Source organism: Thunnus maccoyii, chromosome 10 (assembly GCF_910596095.1).
Source record: "Thunnus maccoyii chromosome 10, fThuMac1.1, whole genome shotgun sequence".
NCBI lineage: Eukaryota > Metazoa > Chordata > Actinopteri > Scombriformes > Scombridae > Thunnus > Thunnus maccoyii.
Window position 1 is genome coordinate 12,146,931 of NC_056542.1, and position 21,023 is coordinate 12,167,953.

At 41.7% G+C, this 21,023-nt stretch overlaps 1 protein-coding gene across 1 annotated transcript; it reads right to left on the reverse strand.

Moving 5' to 3' along the window:
* Window positions 1–4,939: 4,939 nt before the first annotated feature.
* On the reverse strand, window positions 4,940–7,768 carry cited4b (Cbp/p300-interacting transactivator, with Glu/Asp-rich carboxy-terminal domain, 4b). Its single transcript, XM_042424145.1, has 2 exons — window positions 7,530–7,768; window positions 4,940–6,586 (listed from the first exon to the last, which is right to left on the reverse strand). Exon 2 carries the CDS (start codon window positions 6,575–6,577, stop codon window positions 5,819–5,821), a length of 759 nt encoding a protein of 252 aa, XP_042280079.1. The 5' UTR covers window positions 6,578–6,586; window positions 7,530–7,768; the 3' UTR covers window positions 4,940–5,818.
* Between the last annotated feature and the right edge of the window lie 13,255 nt (window positions 7,769–21,023).

Below are 21,023 nucleotides of genomic sequence, written 5' to 3' on the forward strand. Positions count from 1 at the left end.
TATAGGACACTTCTGTCTGATTGGTCAGTTGTTGTGGAACAAAACTACACGTTGTATTACCAAATACTGAGGGATGGAAAAAGAAAATACTACCACACCTCAGAGGAATCATGACATTTCAGGGAAGTAGGGTCTGTATTACATAACACTTTCATCCATGTCTACGTACGATTGTTTCTAACATCATATTTGATTTCACCACCTTCCACAAATGAGGCCACTTGCTCGTCTCCATTGACTTTTATTGGGAGATAATATCTGCTAAGAACTCTTCTCTCTCTCTTGACAGCCCCTCACCCAATCAGGCCCCTGCCTACAGATGGTGCGTGCCAGCTAATGTCAGGATTTTCCTGCAAGGAAAATGTTGGTCACACGGCAGCGTGGGTATTATCTGTCCATGACTCCAAAAAAAAAAGCATGGATCACACACACACAGAAAATAAAACACAAACACAGAAAAGCACAGGTATAACAGATGCACGGGTGAAAATTACTCACTAATATAATCAAAAAGCAGATGTGAACATGATTCTCCTTGGCATTCACAGATTACCTTATACAGTATATGGAGATTTCATCAGCAGGATAACACTTGTGTAAAGCCTGACAAGAACTGCTCTCTTGTATTAATTCCACCCCCCCAGCCTATAGCCTGTTACTCTGTCTTTGGTAGCATGTGCTTGCCACTGTCACCAGATTAGGCTTAAAGCCTTGCTCACAAAGACACTGTGTACAGAACATAGCCTGTGCTAATACTGTTTCCCTCTATTCTAACCTACAAACCTGTAACTCTTCAGGGCTGGCCTGGATAATTTCCCTGCTCACATTAAATGGGCTCGAGTCAAATAAAATTGCAAGTACATGAGGCGAATACAATGATGAATTCTACAATACAATATAATCCAATGAAAAAGCTCTACAGCAAAATACTGGTTTTGTGAAACTTAAAATGTTCAATCTTGAGACTGTCAGTTATGTGTTGATACAACTCTACATTATTTTGCACAGTGTAAAAAAGGGGAACAACTGTGTTCAATTACCACCTTGCTGACAGTGTCATTAAAAATTCCATGGTTTAAGCTTCAAAAAGGGTGATATTATTTGCAGGGCTTTTGTTTTGGACATTATTACATCGCACAAGTGTTGCTGTTTTTGTGTCAATCCCCTGTTGAATATTAGTATTTCTTTATAATCGGCTGGGCAGGTTTTGACACATCAGAGAGCCAAACAATGAGGGTGTATTTGAAAGGTAATTTTAACATTATTCAAAGTGAATATGAAATATGCTGATGTTCATGATAAAAAAACGAACAAATAAAAAAAAACACACTTAAAAAACATTTTAACAAGCGTTATTAACAAAACAGCTGTATTGGATACATGCTGACACCAAGGTTAACTTTCTGCCACTATTGTGAAACCGCAGCTCAACTCAGTTTGGCTCTTGCTGTGTAAATCACACAACCCTTAAATATTTACCACCTTTAGACATTGTTGGGACACCACGATGTGTTTGAGCCAGCTCGACGGAGAAGTGTCAGCTGTGTGCAGGAAAATAAATTATTTACATCCCCTCCCTTTACTTCAAAGAGCTGGCAAACCATTCAACCCCAGATTTGGGGAGGGGGGTCAGAGGAGGAGTCGCTAGTCACTAGGCAACCTCTGTGTCACCTGCCCCGACATGCCAAAATCAGCCACTTACCTCTGCATGCACAAGGTACACGGCTGCATTTAAAAGCCTCCTCAGCAGGACTCATGGAAAACAAAACAATTACTGAGACACAGCTAAACTATGTGGCTCCAGGAAAGAAAGTGTGATGGGATTATATTGCTTTTTCCCTCATGTGGGAAAGAGAAAAGGTTGTGTTGCTTAGAAGACGCTGAGCTTTACTAAAAGCCTGGGAGCAAAATCCAACAGTGCAACAACTGATGTTTTCCACAGAGGGCCTGTTGCATTGAAATATCTGTGATATTTTAGCTTTTTGTGAGGAGAACCTAAAGCTGGGGGAGGGAAGAGCAGTGTCCAATAAGACTGCATGTCAAGTGGAGCTAGAAGGTGACTGTTCAGCTAGAAAATCAGGAAGTTCGGCTTGAGCAACATGTCCACTGAATAACCCCTGCCCTGAGGGATCTGCTGTTTATTTACCCCCTGCCAGCACACAAACACATTCATACACCACACACACACACACACACACAAGGTTAGCACAAAACATGGCAAAAAAAACTCCAAACTCTCTTGTTAAAGCGGACAAGTTCAAGCATGCGCCCTCTTCATACAATATTCAAACAGACACACACACACACACACAGATAGAAACATGTTCCTGTTGTCAATAAATAACTCATCCACTCGTGGGAAACTCAAGTTGTCTTCTCACTTTGATTCTCAGTTTCGTGTGTATTTCACTTTTTGCTTTACAGTTATTCACATCGGGGGGATTCTTGACACGACAGGTTTAGTTTTAATCTTAGATTGAATGCTCAGTCATATTTTTTTTAAATCACATGATGTTCACCACATATTTCATTAGCTGCACTTTCTCTTTCACCAACGCTATTGTCTCATTTACACCGACGATGAATTCACCACAATCTACAAACATGCTGTAAGGGTAGCTGCGAGGATCAGACACAATGACCAGAGATGAGACATAAATCCTTTATCTTCCCCTGGCTCCACACTGATATTGAGGTATCCCTGTTAGCCTGTTTGATCAGGTTGTGTGCTGATGCTGTGTGTGTGTGTGTGTGTGTGTGTGTGAGTGCATGTGAAGACTTGGCCATGCGTGACAGCAGCAAATGAACACCTATCCGTCATTTGGCACTAGCCCCTGAGATTACCATGAGCTCAGGTTTGGCATCAGCTGGACCAAAGCCTGGAAAAAAAAGAAAAATAGCCGATGCACGATGCATAGATGTATACAATTCATGTACAGATGTGGCTCAGAAGAGGGAAATGTTAACTTGATTGTATTTAGCATACCTTGCGTGATCTTTGTTGAAGGCTTTTAATTGGAATCATAAAAGTGTTGTGGGAAAACCCAGCTAAAAAATCCCCATGCCCTAAAACAAAAAAATCCCTCCACCTAATTTCTAATTGTAAACTGGAGAGATCCTTACATTTTCTCTCCCCTCTTCTTATCTTTTGTCTCTTTCACTTTGCCTGTCTGCCTCTCTGTCATAATGTGGCTTTTGGTCTCTGACTTATATTGAGAAAACAGCAAGCTGCCACAGGAAGACACTGTTGTGTCGAGCAGTTTCTGTGGGTGGGCTAAAAACGAGAAAGTAAGAAAAACAGAACTAACTGTAAACGTCTCTGACTGTCCCACCCTGCTTAGCGTGTGTGTCTAGACTGGCACTCTGTGAGGCAAGCGGCAGTCATAACAAGGGATTGGGAGAGCAAACAGGGCTGTTTGGCATAGTTAGCCATTTGTCTATAGAGTCACAATCAAGTAACACAACATCTGCATTTAATTGGGCCTAAACAAGGAGCTCACAGTGCAGCATACAATTATGAGATATATGAGGAGACAGAGTTCTGACAGTGTGCCAGCATGCCCCATGTGCCACTCACCAGAAGACCATCTCACCAGATTGGCACTGGGCAAGAGATCTGCAACCGTTACTAAGCCCTGTGCCAAGGCTGTTGGCCTACTTATGAGCCATTCTCTTGACAGTGTCAAGCCAAGAAAATACACAACACATACACCCTTAAGCAAGTCTTTGTTACTTGAAACAAGCCTGCATTTATGGGCAACATATTTCAGAATTTATGGATCACCTATGATACCATGTTTCAAATTGGTATTGAGAGCACACCCTGTTTAACACAATTGGAGAAAATGGAAAGAGATGAGGCTGCTTTAAGAGCAGAGTTGACTCAAAAATTGAGCAATCAGCAAGTGCTATTCCTGGTTGCGAACAACAACAGTGCTCTCATTTTCCCCTTGTTACTCATGATGCTGCTAAAGATGCCTTTGTTGACAATGTGAAAAAGCTAAATGCGGTGATGACATTCCCAACATGACCTCAATCAAGCATTTTCATAGCCCGAAGGCACAAAACACTCCAACAAACTCAGCCACCCCAGAACACCCCTTCACCCTCATTTCATAATGAATTTCAATTATACAGTATGAGGAAAATTGTTTTATCCCAACTGGCCATGGCTTAGGCTGGAGAGGGGTTTGTTTTGAATTTGCATAATTTGTTTAATGTTATTGTTTGACGGGCAATATTCTGTTTCTCTGACCATCCACTGAGCTGGTGAGCTGGGAAAAGGCACCAACCTTCTTTGAGTCAGGGCTTACAAGCCTTAAGTCAGTTAAACCCCCATCAAGGTAAGCATTCTTTGGTCATTTTCACCTCCCCCAACCACACACAGATTACTCTTTACACACAGCAAAGAAACAAATGTTTGTTGTGCTGGAGAGAAACCAATGTTATTTAAATGCTGCTTTTGTAAGCCTGCTACCCTTTGATGGAATATTTTGGCATTATAGTAAACCTTTTCACCACCTGTAATGTCAGTGTGTGGCATTTATTTAGCTAATCACCTGAATAAAACTGTTGAGCAGTAAATTCCATACCACCGCCTGAGATAAGATGTACACAGATAATAATACAGCTATTCTTTTGCCAACTGGCAGAGAAACATGTAATTCCATGTCAATCATGTTATCATCAGTGACACTGTGCCTTGTCTTAGCTATGAAAATGGCAAATTAAGGAGAGTTATGATACTGAAAACCCAAGAGGTACATACTAGAGTACATATCCCTCTCAAAAAGCATAAATATTGCATCCGTTTAATGTTTTCATTCCAGACTTGAAAGAAACTGAGGTCTCCCTTCACCCAGAGGTTAACCTAAGCACTTAGCTAGCTTTCCACTGCCGGGGGGAAGAACTGTGCAATGAATGGAAAAGCAGGCCACACTTCTATCCAGGCCATCTTTATTGATCCTCAAAACCCCTTTCACAAAGACCATCCCCCCATCTTGACCACAAAAAAGGGGACAATATAAACAACCAATAAATAAGAATCTGCGCGATTAAGGCGGTTCTACATCTCCAATAGAACACAACAGTGTGGACATGTTGGAGTTTTACAGCTTCATACAGTACAAGCAGTAGATTTTTGAGAACATCACATCTAAAAAAGGCCACTTTTCCAAAAGTGAACCATTTTTAAAATCTGTTTAACATCGTACTTCTGTCGTGTCTGACCTTTGTGATAGCAAAATGCAGGCTCTTTTTAAATGACCTTGTCATCTGAGCTTATTCTTAATACTAGGCCAAATATAATGGAGGAAAAAAAATTAATGAGCAGAGAACTTAAATTCGATTTTCTTCCCCATCTCATTCTCAAAAATCATTAAAACCACTTGGACCCCAAAATGGAGATGGTGGTTGTTCTTTATATCAGTTTTCTCAGATAGGAATAAATAAATACACCTTTTTACTGGTAAACTGTCATGAAGTCCAGGCTTGGAGGAAACACAGTGTCATAGCATTGTTCAGAGTGGCTTTTGACAATTTCAGCATTACTTTATTACATTCATGTCCAGGAAATGTGAGAGGTGGAACTAGGCCTTAAAGCCAACCACCCTCTGGCCACCAGCACGTGAGACTCGAGCACTGTGCGTTCACTGTGGATATCCAGAGTTCTCTTCTGTGCACCCTGCGCTGCAACTTGGCTTGGTCGTACAGCGGGGTGCTCACAAAATAAAAAGTAAAGAGATGAGCACTCTTCATCCATCCTGGACAATTCTCACTCTGCTGTCTCCATTTGTTCGCCTTCACAAACCAGATCCTCTCAGCAACTAACGGTGCTGGGCTGCTGTTTGCTGACAAAGTCTGAGATGAAGTCAAACTCATTCTGGCCAAGGAAGAGTTCTGGCAGCTCCTGGACCCGGTCCAAGCCAAGCTCCATGACCAGCGAGGTCAGGACCTCCTCGTCGATCATATCTGCATCCATACCGTTCAGGGCCAGTGCTGGTCCAGCCATGTGCTGCATGTTAGCCAGCTGGGCCGGGTTCATGCGGTACTGGGTTGTTGGCCCCATGTGGTTCCCACCCATAGGCCCCAGTGGGTGTCCATGGTACTGGGTGTTGAGTTTCTGCAGCTGCATGCTGGCCATGAGCTGCTGAGATGTTAACCCACCATTCATGAACTGTTGTTGCTGCTGCTGTGGGTGCTGGGCTTGTTGCTGGTGCTGCTGTGGATGCATGTGATGCTGTTGCTGCTGCTGCTGCTGAGGGTGATGCTGTTGTTGCTGCAGCTGGCCATTATACATCATGTTACCAGAGGTCATCTGGTGGTGACCCATCTGGGCCCCATTCAGCTGTCCATTCATGGGTCCACCCACCATGCCCTGCCGCTGCCTCATGGCGGTCTCCATGTTGGCCTGGGCGCCACCGTAGTGCATCATCTGGCCATTGGGCAGCGCCCGCATGCCCTGCTGGTTGGCATGTTGCTGGTGACCTGCCTGCAGGCCGTTCATGCCCATCCTGTAACCGTGGAGACTGGCGCCCGCTGAGCTGTGATTCATGGGCATCATAAGATGGTCTGCCATGCCTCCTGTCTATAAGCAGAGAGGAGACACTATTAGGACAACACAAGAGGCAAACAAGATGTTTGGAAGCAGTAGAAACACTAGAGGAGGTGCAGCAGGGTTAATACTGACATGACATGCATGTATAGCATATTTAACTGTCCTTCAATGTGAGCCAGTATGAAACTAGTCAAGGTACACAAAAACAATAGTGTTGATGTTGTCATGTGTGAGATATAGCATTGCTTTATTCCAATACAATTTAATGACAATTGACTTCTTTTATAGTGACCACACTCTTCATCTTCACTGAAAAGAAACAAAGATACATTTTTTCCCCTTTTAATGTCATAATGCCACCTTAAGTTACACCACCAAAAACGCTTCCGGAAAAACAATCTGCAAGATTGTTTTGCATTTTGGTGAACACCAAAAACCTTTCTCGTGTGTTTGGTCTTCCTAAAACATCCCTCTTTGTGCCAAGGAATGAACGCCCAGGTTGAAATTACAGGTTAACGTCCGACATTGTTTGGAATTTTCAGCCGAATAATTCATGCACGACTAGATCGACAAGAAAAGAGGAAAAATGCGTGCATCGCGTAATGCATTGCTTAAATCCCATCTATGTTGCATGCCAGCTGAGACAGAAAAAAATCTGTTACATTTTACGCACGTAAGGTTGCAACAAAGAACACTGACATCATGCAACATCTCCCCAACAGCTGAATCACCACATTTCTAATAAGGCACGAAATTCAACAAAGGCTTCAGTCCCCCGCTTCGATTTCATTTTATCGACTCGTTTAAATGTTTGTATTCACCAATTTCCCCGACACTGTGGAATAATATCTATTTTCTTAATCTCGAGTTTGAAACAAGGGAATGCAAACAATGGAGCAGCAGCAGCCCTTGAGAGCACCACAGACCAAAACCCCAATTTCTCTAACAAATAAATCCGATAAAGATCACTTACCCGTATCCGCTACGTTTTCACAAAGTTGCGCGACTTTGCTTCGGCTCCGTCTTTTTTAAACAGTTTTCCTCTGCAAGGCAAAGCTCCTCCGAATTACAGTATGTATTCCACAGGGTTACGCTTCATGCTCAAGCGGGGACGGTGCGCACAAAGACTGCCGCATCAGATCTTGAAACGACTGCCTATTTTCTGGGTCAACTCAGGGATTATGTACATCTAAAAAGCTCAGAGGAAGGCAGTAAGGGAGAGGTGGAGCTTCGGTCCTGCCTCTTCTTTGTTCCTATTGGCCCTACTTAATATAATTGTGCATGGGCGTAGAAAAAAAGGGCTGTTGGAGAGCTGTGACACAGTAGCCAATTTAAATACCCTCCTCCCCACTGTTTCTTTTTGAAAGAACACTTGGACATCTTGTTTGTCATCATAAGTAACTGCTGCTCCTGTGTTTGTAAAATACAGGGGCTAAGTTTTATTAATTTAGATAGATAGATAGATAGATAGATAGATAGATAGATAGATAGATAGACTTTTTGTAATAAGGATGATTTTCTGCTTATTATGTGTGAGTCAGTAGCCTATACATGAGACCAGTGTGTGTCAGACAGCATAACATTAGCGTACTCGTGCATGTTCCATGCACTTGTCTACACCTACTTATCTATTTGAACTATGTGTATGTGTAGCAAGAGTGTTATCCTGGTATGTGCACTTCATCTCCAAGATCACCGAGATCACTGTTAGTCCATGTGACCCACCAGTCTGCTGTGTGAGTCGATGGAGGGAGGGCAGAGGAATGTAGCCTGTGTGCTATTCTAGGCCACACTGGCTGCAGCGGCAATGTAACTACTGCCGTGCATGGATGTGTGTCCGCTCCGTTTTCGTGTATGGACTATGGATGTGTGTGTTTCTGTGTGTGTGTGTGTGTGTATTTCCACTCTGCAGATGCACATGTCTCTGATTGCCCACTTCAGGACAACAACCTCTTGCCTGCAATTGCAAATGAATGGAACCACTTTGGGAGCGCAAGCCAATCTATTGTCCAGGGAATTTGTCTATAAATGGGCAACCACTGGCAGGCGTTTGTCATTGTTTGACATTGTCCGGCCACTTTAAGCTAGTGTTAATAAGCCACTCCCAGGTGTGGGTACTTTCTGAGAAACTCACCCAGCCAGTCAGTCCAAACAAAACACAGAATCAACATAAGTTTCTTTCTTTCGCTGTGTGAGAACAGAGCAGGGTTACTGCAGTCTGTGACAGTATGACAAACATACAAACAAGCATTTTAAAATGCATCAAAACAGTCTTTATTTTTTATCCCAGAGCCAAAAAGCTCCTAATGGTGTCATTTGCATTAGAGAGCATAGACAATGTGTCCAAACCTTCTGGAGCTCACCAATCACATCGCTGCATCTGTTTTAAGATCCAAGATATTTGCATGAAATCTCAATCAGCCGTGATTGTGGTGGAATACATGCATTTTGTAATTATATATCCATTGAACAAGCTTGTGTTGTTGTAATTAGGTACAAGATACGCTGCTTCTTCTACATTGTGTATGTTCCACAGATTTTTCCGACTATGGCATGATTTGGAGGTGGAGTCTACATACACCTTGCCTCGAGCTATTAATTGATTTTATATGCTTATGCGTAAGTCTGCATGTGTGTTTGCATTACAGGGAGAAGGAGCAAGAAAGTGAGAGTTCATGTGCCTTCATTTAGAGGAGCAATAGGGTGCAAGTGTTGCTTCCATTCCCTGCCTGGATACACCCCTGTGCCACACTGTAAAACATGCAATAAAAACGCTGCAGTTGCAGGATGAGTTGATTTCACACAGGTTTCACCCTCTAACAGGCTCTAAAGAATTAGCTGCTCTGCTCCACATATTCATGCTCTCAGCAAATCAGTATGAATATTTTTAACCATTGGTGAGCTCCCCCTTTAAAATGTCTTAACATTCCTCGTTGACTCCTCTTTACTGACAGCACACAAAAATGTAGTCAATAACTGCCCTTTCCTTTAGAGCATGGTAGCAACAGTTGATCCACTCTGTCAGAACATCATCTGCATCTGCATGTTATTCTCACTGTCAGAGGCGACTGCCCTATTTCCAGCAACTTCCTAGCTGTTATGAAGTTGGCCATAAAACATCTAGCTGCCGCTTCCAAGCCCTCTAGGAGTGTCTGAAGAGCCCCCTTGGAGTGAAGGCATCCACTGGAGTAGAGTGGAAGACTGATGCTCTATACAGAAGAATCCTTCTGTTGGATGAGGCATTGACCACAAACTTCATCCCTGGTTCTGCAAGTTGGTTGGGGAGAAGGAAATTTAACACGTACAACCAGAGAACAAGGAAATTGTGGAGCAAGATATTGTTCTGGCAGCCAGTCAAAATACTAACTCTTTGTGGTGTGTCTCCGTTGGACATTCCAAACCAAGAAAACAAAAGTCAAGAGGTCTATGTTGGATGTGCATTATATTCTTCTGCTAGTGAGCGATCTTACAAGGGAGCACTGCTGTCATGGGCCATGTCATTGCTCCAGTCATAATCAATGTCCTGCAGCTTTGCCAGGGCATTCTAACGAAGGGATTATTTTTGTGTTTCATGGGAAACCAAATATATGAAAGCTATCCTGGGCCGTCACCTGCTGAGTGTGTGTATTACATGGAGACTCATCGCAACAGTATCTCTACTTGAAACTTATTTGAAGTTGCTCACCTAATGTATTCCACTGTATTCCAGTATTTGTGTGCTTAATATATTAAATGCAACCTAAGCACAACTTTATGCAGTACTTTATGAATATTATAGTAATTCTACAGTGGAATTAAGGCCATTGGCTGAATGTACTCCTGAGTGATTTATCCTGTGTTTACAGTACTAGAAGATTAGATGGACAGCTACCCTGAACACTATGAGCTCACAGCTACCAGTGGACACTGAACCAATCGCCCAGTCATCTTTAATCTTTGTCAGCATCTCTCTCTACAACTAAAAGCCACTGATCTATGAGCAGCTGACTCAATCCGACCTACCTGACTAATCCTACCTCTGTTGCCCCTGCCAGTATTCACTTTTAGACTTGTACAGAGCCTTATAGCAGGTATAGACGTTTGGCTTTATAGAGGTGGGACCATATGACTGAGCAATCGGGGAAATGCTGCCACATCCTTAAAATAAATTGGTTTCACTTGCATTGATGGATTGGATTTACAGCATGTTGGCTAATCTCATACACAATGAATAATCACTGTATGTGTTTTAATACCTGGAAATTAGCTGATCAGGTGTTTTAGGACAGTTTATATATGGCAATATATTTTAAACTCTTTATTTTTGCTGCCTCTAATTTTGGTGATCTTCAAATTTAATGATCAACTTTAAACTGTATAACCTATGGGTCAATTTTGCTAACTTTTCATTTACTTAGTTATCATTGCCACACATAATCCACATGAATGGGGATTCATCTTATTCAACAGGACAAAGTGTGTCCCAGTATGCACATTTCCCTTGAGATGTGAAACCAAAAGTCAGTTTGCCACTCTCTCTCTTGGTGTGGGGGAGGGTTGTTATTGTTCTGGTAAATGAGAGAGACTCTATAAATACTCCCAAGGCTTCCTTCTTGGTCTCAGCCACCAATCAACAGTCACTGTTCGGCAGAGCAGCTGAGAGAGGGCAATAAGCCTGAGTCAAGGCTAACGGGGGAGGGAGTGGGGGAGGGTCTGACTCAAACATATCTTGGTGAAGAAGTGGGTGAGGGACTTTGGAAGGGACTAAGGGGGACAAACCTGGTAACTACTACTCACAGATTTGAGGCCACGAGTAGGGGGGTGAGGCCTGAGTGAAACTAGTGATTTGGTGAGGTGGGGGGTTGTTGGAATGTACCACATGAAAGCAGTTTTTCCGACAACATTTGTGATTGTTCCATGTGAAGTTAAATGAACAGTCCTTTTTTTTTTTTTCTTTAAATAGCCATGACTTCCCTTCTGTGAACTTTGGTCTGTCACTGTTTTGTGGTGACACACTTGATTTGCTTGTTTTTACACACTTCTTTCGTGCCACTTGAAAAGCTCTAGTAGTAGGAGCTTCATATGACCTGTAAGAAGCTACCAATAAAGAACATCCAGAGAATGATACACATCAGAGTTGATTTGTGAAGCCTGTTTTATGCTTGCTGGAACAGGAGTCCCACTATAGATACCTGCGACATGGTTTTGGCTTACAGCTGAGCGTTATATTTCACCTGTTGATAGCACAGATATATCATACATGATCGTGCCATATGGTGCTTTAATTTTACTTCCTTCTGTAACAGCATTTGCATTCTTTCATTCACCTTCTGTTACAGAGCCACAGTGGGAAAGTCCACCTTGTTTCATTACTGGATAAGGGACTACTCTGTGCAGTAACCATTTTAATGTAGTTCCATTCAGAAATAGAGAGCGGGGTTTTGTAGTGAACGGAAAGTTTCCAGCGCAGTCTTTGCTACATGTGTATTACTAAAAAGGAGACTAAAATGGAGGGTTTTTTTTAAAAACACATTGTATGTTAGATTCACCATGAACAATCTCTGCAACTTGCAAGAGACATCCCAACAGCTTACCACAGTTCTTGTTTTCCCCATGTGGTATCTCAGTTGTACACACAGAAAGTGCCAGGAATAGTTGAGTATAGAATGAGGAGAAATTCAAACCCTTCTCAGTTTCTCACCTCACAATTGGCTAATCACTGCTTGAAGTGGTTGTGCTTATTGTATTATCAGTTTCAGAAATGTATAGAACTATTTGAACGCAGTCCCTCTCATTTCCGACAAAGAAAAGTGTGGGAGGAGGAGTTTTCAGAGGTTGTTCAACCATCCAACAAGCACTTTTGGTTTGAGTATACTATTATATACTTTATGCTTCAAAGGAAGAGCTTGTCAATTTGTCTGATACAAAGTGTCATAAACATACAATGTGATAATTACGACATTACGCAGCGGTTAACCCTGTGTGCAGAGGTGTGAAAATAAGTCAGGGTTTGAACTTCTCTCTCAAACTCTCTCAAACTGTACACCTGACCGCAATACCATGACAGATAGTCCAAAATTTTTCACCCTTTTGTCTGATTTATCCTCCAACGGCTCCCCTCTCTGTGACGGCAGGCCCCCCACCTATAAACACGTAATGCTACATCCACACTAATATGTTTTCATTTTAAAACGCATAACTTTTACTATGTTTACACCTAGCATCCACACCACTCTGGCATTTTCAAACCCCTAAAATGGAGACATTTGAAAACGCTGCTTTAGTTTAAAAACTGCAGGATTGCGTTTTAGTCTGAACAGGCAGAAATGGAGACTTCTGAAAATGATGATGCATACAGCCATGTCCGCTTCCTGACTGGGTCTTATCACTCATAAATTATACTCGTGTTATTTTCAGTAAGAGTTCCACCTCCTCATTGGTCCAGCAAAGAAATCTCTGGTCAATCTCTGGTCTTACCATTGCCGTTCTTCCTCCATAGTATTTACTGCAACTGAGCAACCAACCGCATAGTAGACAATCTGCTTCCTGTTTACACTGGCGTGCGCATGGCTATTTTATGTGACTGGTCATGTGATATGTGTTTTCAGGCGTGTTAATATGGACAGGGATTATTTCTGAAATGGTGCTAAAACGCACGTGTGGACAGGAATCGTTTTAAAATGAAAACGTATTAGTGTGGACGTAGCCTAAGACGTAGTCGACACGTCTTATGACTTTGTTTGTTTGAAACATACTGAACCCTGGAGTGAAAAGAGTTGTCATAATGCTTTAAAGAATGTGAACTTCCTGTCAGCTGAGTTGAGACCATGAAGGGATGTCTGAGGCACCAGATAACCACTGAAACAACGTCCCCACCACAGCTGAGAATTCCCAGCATACTTATCATGATACTAAAGACATGATAAGTAGTATTAGTGCCTGCAGGTGTTCACACACTCCAGTCATGACTTAATGCAAGCTATACAAACACGACTGGAGTTCTCCCTGGTTTTACGTATCCAATCTTGGCTCATTACCAAGCAATGTCAGTCATTTACAGTCAGCACCACAAGCCCACTGCTTGCATTTTCCAGGCAACACCATTCTTCAGCATTTACTAGCCTGAGGGATCATTGTCGACACAAACACTAATCATGTCCCCTTCACTGCACTTCCTGCCTCACAGCCACTGATGACGTTTCCAGTTACCTCTAGGAACGTACACATACAGCGCAGGAGTGTGGGGGAAACACAGACTAAGTGGACAACAAGAGCCGGCACAACCTGTCAAACAAGTTGTCATTATGGAAGGAGGGAGTAGGAGAGAGTGGGAGAACACAGTGACGATGTGAAGAATGACCTATTAATCATTCATTATCTCCCAGCACTGTTAATGAGGTGACGACTCTTAAATAATTAGCAATGTGACTGAAGCATATTTCCATAGCAGTAGCCTGAGGACGTGGAGAGCATTGGGGACGAGTGGGGAAGGGAATATGGGATGCACCAGGCACAAAAAAGAACAGCCCCCACACCAGCTTAGCAAACAATAACTATCCTGATAGGGGGCTCTGGGAGGAATGGACAGAGAGATAGAGATAGACATAAGAGAAGAGAGATAATGAAGCTATATGCAATATTTAGACAAGAATGAGCCATGGAGGAAATAACACAGTGAAATAGTTATGTCTATAGGTAGTGGGCGTTTAAGTTGTTCACCCAGCAGCCTTCATTATCCGTCTGTCTCATTTCAAGAGGAGCAGGCCAGGGCCTTCAGGCTTTTCTAACACACAAGTCAACGGGGAACCACAGCCGGCTAGCACCCCAGCCTGCCATGGGCCTATTCATCTTGCACAAAACACACAAAAGAGCAGACCATGAGCCGCATTCTTGACATCCAACCTCATCACCCCCACTACCCTCCCACCCCCGGCCCTGACTAGTGCCCCTCCCCCATTGCCTCACACCAGCCTGGGCAGACAGGAGCTGCTATGCTACACTACCTAACTGGCTGGCTGGCTGGTTGGAGTTGTTTGGTGGAGGAAGGGATGCATGAAGGGAAGGGAGGGTGTGGGAGAGAGGGGGCAGGGATGTTTTCTCTTCAGTCAGCTAATTGACTCACAGATGTCAGGAGGAGTCGGGTTTGTGGTGGGGCTCAAGCACCCGGTGACACTTTTCCCCTCTATAAACAAACATAACACCTATGCACACGCACGCCAGCAAATATGGTGCACATGCCCGCGCACATGCATGCACATGTACCTGTGGCCTTACCGTCTGTTTCTCTCACACACACGTTTTCAATAAACAGATATGTCTCTGTGTCGAGTAGGGGAATTGGGGGTGGGCTTTGTTCACTTCTCCAAAATAAATCTTGAGGTATAAATATGACAGTGAGCTGTGAGGCAGCTCTCACTGTAGCTCGGCCTTACAAAAACACCAGGAACTAACTGCCTTTTGCGGACAATAAGAATCTGGAATGTTCTGGGCATAATTTCATTTTTCTGTTTGCCATCTGGGGAGCCTCTCTGGCTGTCAAGCTAAAGCAGGTCTCATCTTCTGATACATTGGTGCAATAACACTTGAGGCAGTTCAAATGTTGTACAACCTATGATATGACCTATTTCCAAGCCAAGGTTTCATGTCACGCCATGTTTGCACACTGCAGTTTCATCTCCTACATGTATGCATTGCAGAATTCAAATGTCTTCTGTGAGCACCCAAACCACTGACAGCTGTGTGTCTGTATGTGTGTGTGCGTGCGTGCGTGCGTCTGTCATCATGTTCACGTGTTTGTGTGTTCCAACTAGACTGCTAAACAGCTGAGCCCAAATTGAAAGTCACTGCTGTCATTCCCTATATTTACCAAATGACTCACTCACAGCAGAAATCTGTTTGGACACACAGTTAGTATTCAAGCAGTTGGTTACAGCATCTTTGACAGCAGCAAAAATAATTAGGGGGGAAAAAATAAAGTGTGTGAGAATAAAGAAAATATTGCAGAATTACAGTGGTGTACTGATTCAATGCTACAAAAAAACAGTGTAGAATAGGATACCTTTGGTGTCTGGGGTGGTGATAAAAGTAAGTTCTAAAAGGCACGATGTTGTATCTTTTAGGGTGTATTCAATAACACTTGAGGGATCCGTACATTTTTAGAGATATTCATCCTCCAGAGAGGCATTCAGTAAAGCAATCATGCTGTACTACCAAGAAAACACAAATCATGCATTATTGAGTTTCCCCAAAAGCTCTATGCCTCAGTAAAGTTTCCCCTGTGGTCTTTGTCCACTGGCCTTCCCATCATGAAGTCTGTTAATGGTTGAGCCATATCCCGCTCGTACATGGGCGCTGACAGCTAGACGTCACCCGCCAGGAAACAGCTAGTTCTCTTTCCTGACTGGGAAGCCTATCTGTGTTGCACCACCATCACTTCTAAATGTTGAGCAATGTCCTAGTGAACACATGTCTTAGCTGGTTAACACATATGCTGTATATACACATGCACAGGCTTCAGCACAGATGCACATACATACACACACACACACACACACATGCAGGCCAATCCACTGCCCACTAGAGCTGCCTATGGTCTGCCTGTCCTCTTCCTGTTTTTCCACTCACCCACACTGTTGTCACTCTGGCCAGGAAGCTGTGGGAGAGATACGCATGACAAAGTCTCTCTTTATTAAATTGGCAAAGAGTGTCTGTGCTTTTGGATTCCCTGTATGTGTGTGTGTGTGTGTGTCTGTTTGAAAGAGGGAGAGAAACAGAGGGAGAAAGAGAAGGAGCAAGCACCAGAGAGATGGGGGTGGGGACCTAAGCCAAGGGCTAGAGGCTTATCCAAGATCCACTCTAGGCTCATCCCTGGATATTGCTGTTTGAAACCATGAATCAAGAACAGAGGATACAGAATAAAAACCAAAAGGCCATGGTCATATATCCATAACAATATCTATTCATTGCAAGAAACTGAAAAATAACAATCTGAGATACTGATTTAATAATTGCCTTAACTGCCTGTTCAAATATTTTTCTAAGGTCTCTAGTAACAAAGACTGATACGGATCATCTCATTTACACAGGACTAAGAAACAATGCTGTCATTAAATTGCGCAAGGCTAAGACAAATTACTTCTCAAAACTTATTGAAGAGGGTAGCAGCACCAAAATGTGGGTACACATCAATTGTTTAACCAACTCAAACACCCATAAGCATCAGAGAATAAAGGAACTAAGAATAAACATTGAACATATCTCTGATAATGTAACAATTGCAAATGAATCCAATGCTTTTTCCTTTATAGAGTCAGTACAGGAACTTGCCAATAATTTTAAACCAGTTGAGCTGCAACCCAATACGGAGGACCAGAACATTCAAAATCTATTTTACATCAAAAACAAAAATCTTGAAAAAGTCATCAAAATTATGAGTCACTTTAGCAACTCAAAGGCCAAGGACATCCATAATCTTGATTCTGCACTGATAAAGAAATACAGAACCCAACTACTTGAGCCGATAACACACCTTGTGAACTCATCAATCAAAAGAAGAACTTTCCCTGAGACCTGGAAAACAGCTGTTATCAGTCCAATCTTTAAATCTGCTGAGCAAGACTTGACATGTAATTACAGACCCATTGCCATTCTCCCAGTTGTCTCTAAGATACTGGAAAAAATTGTAGCAGGGCAACTCATATTGCATCTAGAGACAAATCAGTTACTGCATCAACAACAATTTGGATTCAGACCCAAACATTCTGCAGACAAACTGCTTAACTGCTTTAACTAAAAAAATAAAAAGTCTTTTTGATAAAGGTCATGCTGTGGGAGCAGTCTTCTTAGACTTGAAAAAGGCCTTTGACACAGTTAACCACAGCATGTTAATATCCAAATTTCCCAAATTCCAATTCTCTGACCATGCCTCTCAATGGTTTGACTCGTACCTCAGGGAAAGAGTACAGTGTTTGAGAGTCAATGGGGAAAAGTCTACCCTCTGCGCCAACAACATGGGGATACCACAGGGGTTGGTTCAAGGTCCATTGCTATTTAGTTTGTATATCAACGACCTACCTGAGAGATGTCCTGGGGTTGGCTGCCAAATGTATGCTGATGATACGGCCATTTATACATCTGCCAGAACATCTAGCAAGGCTGCTGACCAGCTTACTGAATCCCTACATTCTGTATCGCAATGGCTTAAGTCCTCTCATTTAACTCTGAATGTAAAAAAAAATCTGTTTTACGTAAACAACACAATAATGTAAGATTTATGGTCAAAATAAAGATAAATAAGTGATTATATCTGCAAAAAAGTAAAGTCAAATTTCAACTGCTTCAGACTCATCTGCCTTTCAGCACAGCTCAGCTCTACATGCATGCCATGATATTCTCATGCCTATCATACTGCATCACTACTTGGTCACAAGCCTCACAATCATCTATAAAAGCTATCATTTCACTATATAATAAAATAAAAAAATATTTTTAACTTTTATATTCTGAATTCTTTTTATTAAAAAAGCATCCTGTGGACAGGCGTTGTAATTTAGTTTTTCACTACAAACACTAAACATAGTGCAGCTGGTGCCTGTGCATAATTGTATGTTGCAGTTCAAATGCTATTGTGATGTCCATGTCAAATAAATAAACTTAATGAGCTAACTAATATAAATACTAGCCATTCAGTGTAGGATAATATTATGTGGTGCAGGTATATATTAACTATTATTTATATAAAAACTGTAAGAATCAGACATTAGCAGCCAAATTTTGGACAGTTAATTTCAACGGGACTGCAGCTATCAGTAGATTCACTTGTTGAGGCAAAGTAAATTGGCACTGAGCTTTTCCATTGAGTTTGACTTTGATGAACTTGCAGACCAATTGCAAGCCATCCTAACAGTGCTGACTTTTGAGAGAACAGACTCTAAAATAAAGGAAGCTATCACATTAGCTATGCCCAATTTTATATAACCGTGCTGTCTATCTGTATAAATTGCTCCAGAAAAGATTTGGCAGTCAGCTGCAAGACGTGGGTGGATAGGACAAATACATTTTCTTGAACTGACTAGCTAAATCTCGCACCCGAACAGCAATTGTCCAATCAGAGCTGCAACCATTACTAGACACGAAAGGCCTGCCAAGCCTTTTTCACATGCCTAAATGGTGCACATTGGGCTCTAATAAGAGTAATACTCCGTATCTAAAGGGTTTTTATTACCGTTCCAAAACCAAAACCACATGACCAAAAGTGTAAGTATTGGATTAAACTGTGAGTTTATCTGCTAATGCAAATGTTAGTGTGCCTGGCTAACAAGCTTAAGTACCTACAGTAATAACCTAGTACGATTTCCAAAGAGGTAAAGGGCATGTCATTAACTAACTATATTATTATGTTGGGTCACAACTTACGCAAGGCTTAGCGAACAGTCAATTAAATGTGTTAACTAAGCAACTGAGAGCGCATCTAGTCACTACACTACATTGCTGCTCTGACTGAGGACTAAAGCTATTAGTTTTCTACCCTTAAAACTAAAATTATTTTACTCAAATACTTATTTATACTTTTTTTTATCTCTTGATCTAACAGCATTCTTCTGCCTTTAAAATATTACATAACATTATTGGCCTGCCGCCAAAACCAAATCACACATTTTGGGGTGAAAGGGAATATTTTGAGCCACGACTGTGACACCTTGATTTTTACTTGAGAACTGCACACTCAATTATTTGTTACTTATGTAGTTTTACCTTTATGTGAGTTATTTTACCTTTTCAGTAATAACTGCTTCAACACTTTCATTTGTATAAAGATTACATTCTTATTTCCATTTCTGCTGGCAGCAAACAGCTGTGTACAGTCTCCACGTCCATGTGCAGGAGATAACGTCAGGGAGGACAGAGGACAAGATAAGACATTGTGCTCTGCGGTCAGGGAGTACGCCCTCCTCTCCTTCCTCAAGTCTCCCTCTTCTCCTCTGTCCCTCTTATCTGCTGCCTCTGTTTTGACCTCCACCCTGCTGCATGGTGTTTAGTCAAGGGAGAAAACAGCATGGGACTGGAACAAGTACAAGTGAATACAGTTGAAAACATTGTCCAGAGCATTGCTCTCAGAGAAATACTTCATAATGCTTTAATTTACCATTTGTTCAAAAACGGCTATAAAATTGTTACATAATAGACAACTTTCAGCTTGGTGTGCAATGCATTTGCTAGTATAGAGTAAAGGCTGTTTGTGCTTCATGCTGAGAATATTTTATTGAAGACGTATACCTAAAACAAATGAAATGGCATTTCATGGACAAATTAAACAAAAAACCCTTAAAGTATGATGTACATTGTTAGCAAATGGTGGGCATTAATTTCTGATTATGGCGGTGTTCCTCCACCAATACACTCCAAGTAAATGCACACGAAAATGGCTGGTTTATAGCCAAAATAACATTTCACTGCACATTTGGTGGCAGGACATATATTTTAGTATAGCTTTCTACACTCTACAGTACTACTTCTACAGTGAAGTGCGTAATAAAATACTTATGAAGATTCATGTGGCTATTTTGTGCTTTTTTGTTAATAAACAAAGATAATGTGTTGAATGTGACTCCTTGTATTTTATTCACTCATGAGTACAACATCATCTGCTTTTTATAACTGTGTGTTACTTGTTTCTTTTTTTGATTTACACTTTCCCCTGCTCCTTAACAAGATTATTCAGTAAAGACAGTAAACTTGTTGTTGTTGTTGTTGTGAGAAGCAACTGCACTTAAAATGTGCAAACAAGGACAACAAAAACACTTAGTGTCTGTCCTGTTATGTCACAGTTAAACCATGATTCCCATTCGTTGTGGAGTGTTATTGTGTAAATCGACCTGAAGTGCAAGTTCACTGACATTTGTTTGCCATCTGGTCTTTGATTACAGTTTTTCATCAAGTTTCATGTGTATATGGATAATCTCTTAATGACACAGACCTTGTTAGCGATGTTGTCATTCAGAATATCAGCGTTGTCCAAATATGACCACCTGAGTCTGATGTTATTACATTTTTACTTATAAGTGAATTCTGTAAATTATTTGCATATTAACAATAATTTTCACTCACAAGCAGAGCCTCTGCTGTATTAAAATGTGGAGGTATTTCCTAATGTTGAAACAGTAAAGATTACAACAGACTGTGAGTCAACACATGCTGGGAACCAAGTCACAAAGTAGAGTTGAGGTTTTCGAATAAAAAGGAACCGTATAGTAATATTCACTCATTTATGTCGAAAGCACGGCTTGTAATGAGTTGCTGTTATCGCAGCTCCCTCTATTCACAGCAGCCACTTGTTGGTTTGTTTCTCTTGGTGTTGAGGATCGTGGTATCATGTGAAAAAGTGAATACATGATGAATACAAGTGAATATGTCAATACATAGCCCCTATAGTTCTGCACAGTGTCATATAAGAAATCATATAAGAGCTGCAAACAGTCAATTGTTATTA

Bases quoted from the DNA above. Each gene is read 5' to 3' on its own strand.
- cited4b (XM_042424145.1), bottom strand. From the start codon at position 6,577: ATGGCAGACCATCTTATGATGCCCATGAATCACAGCTCAGCGGGCGCC.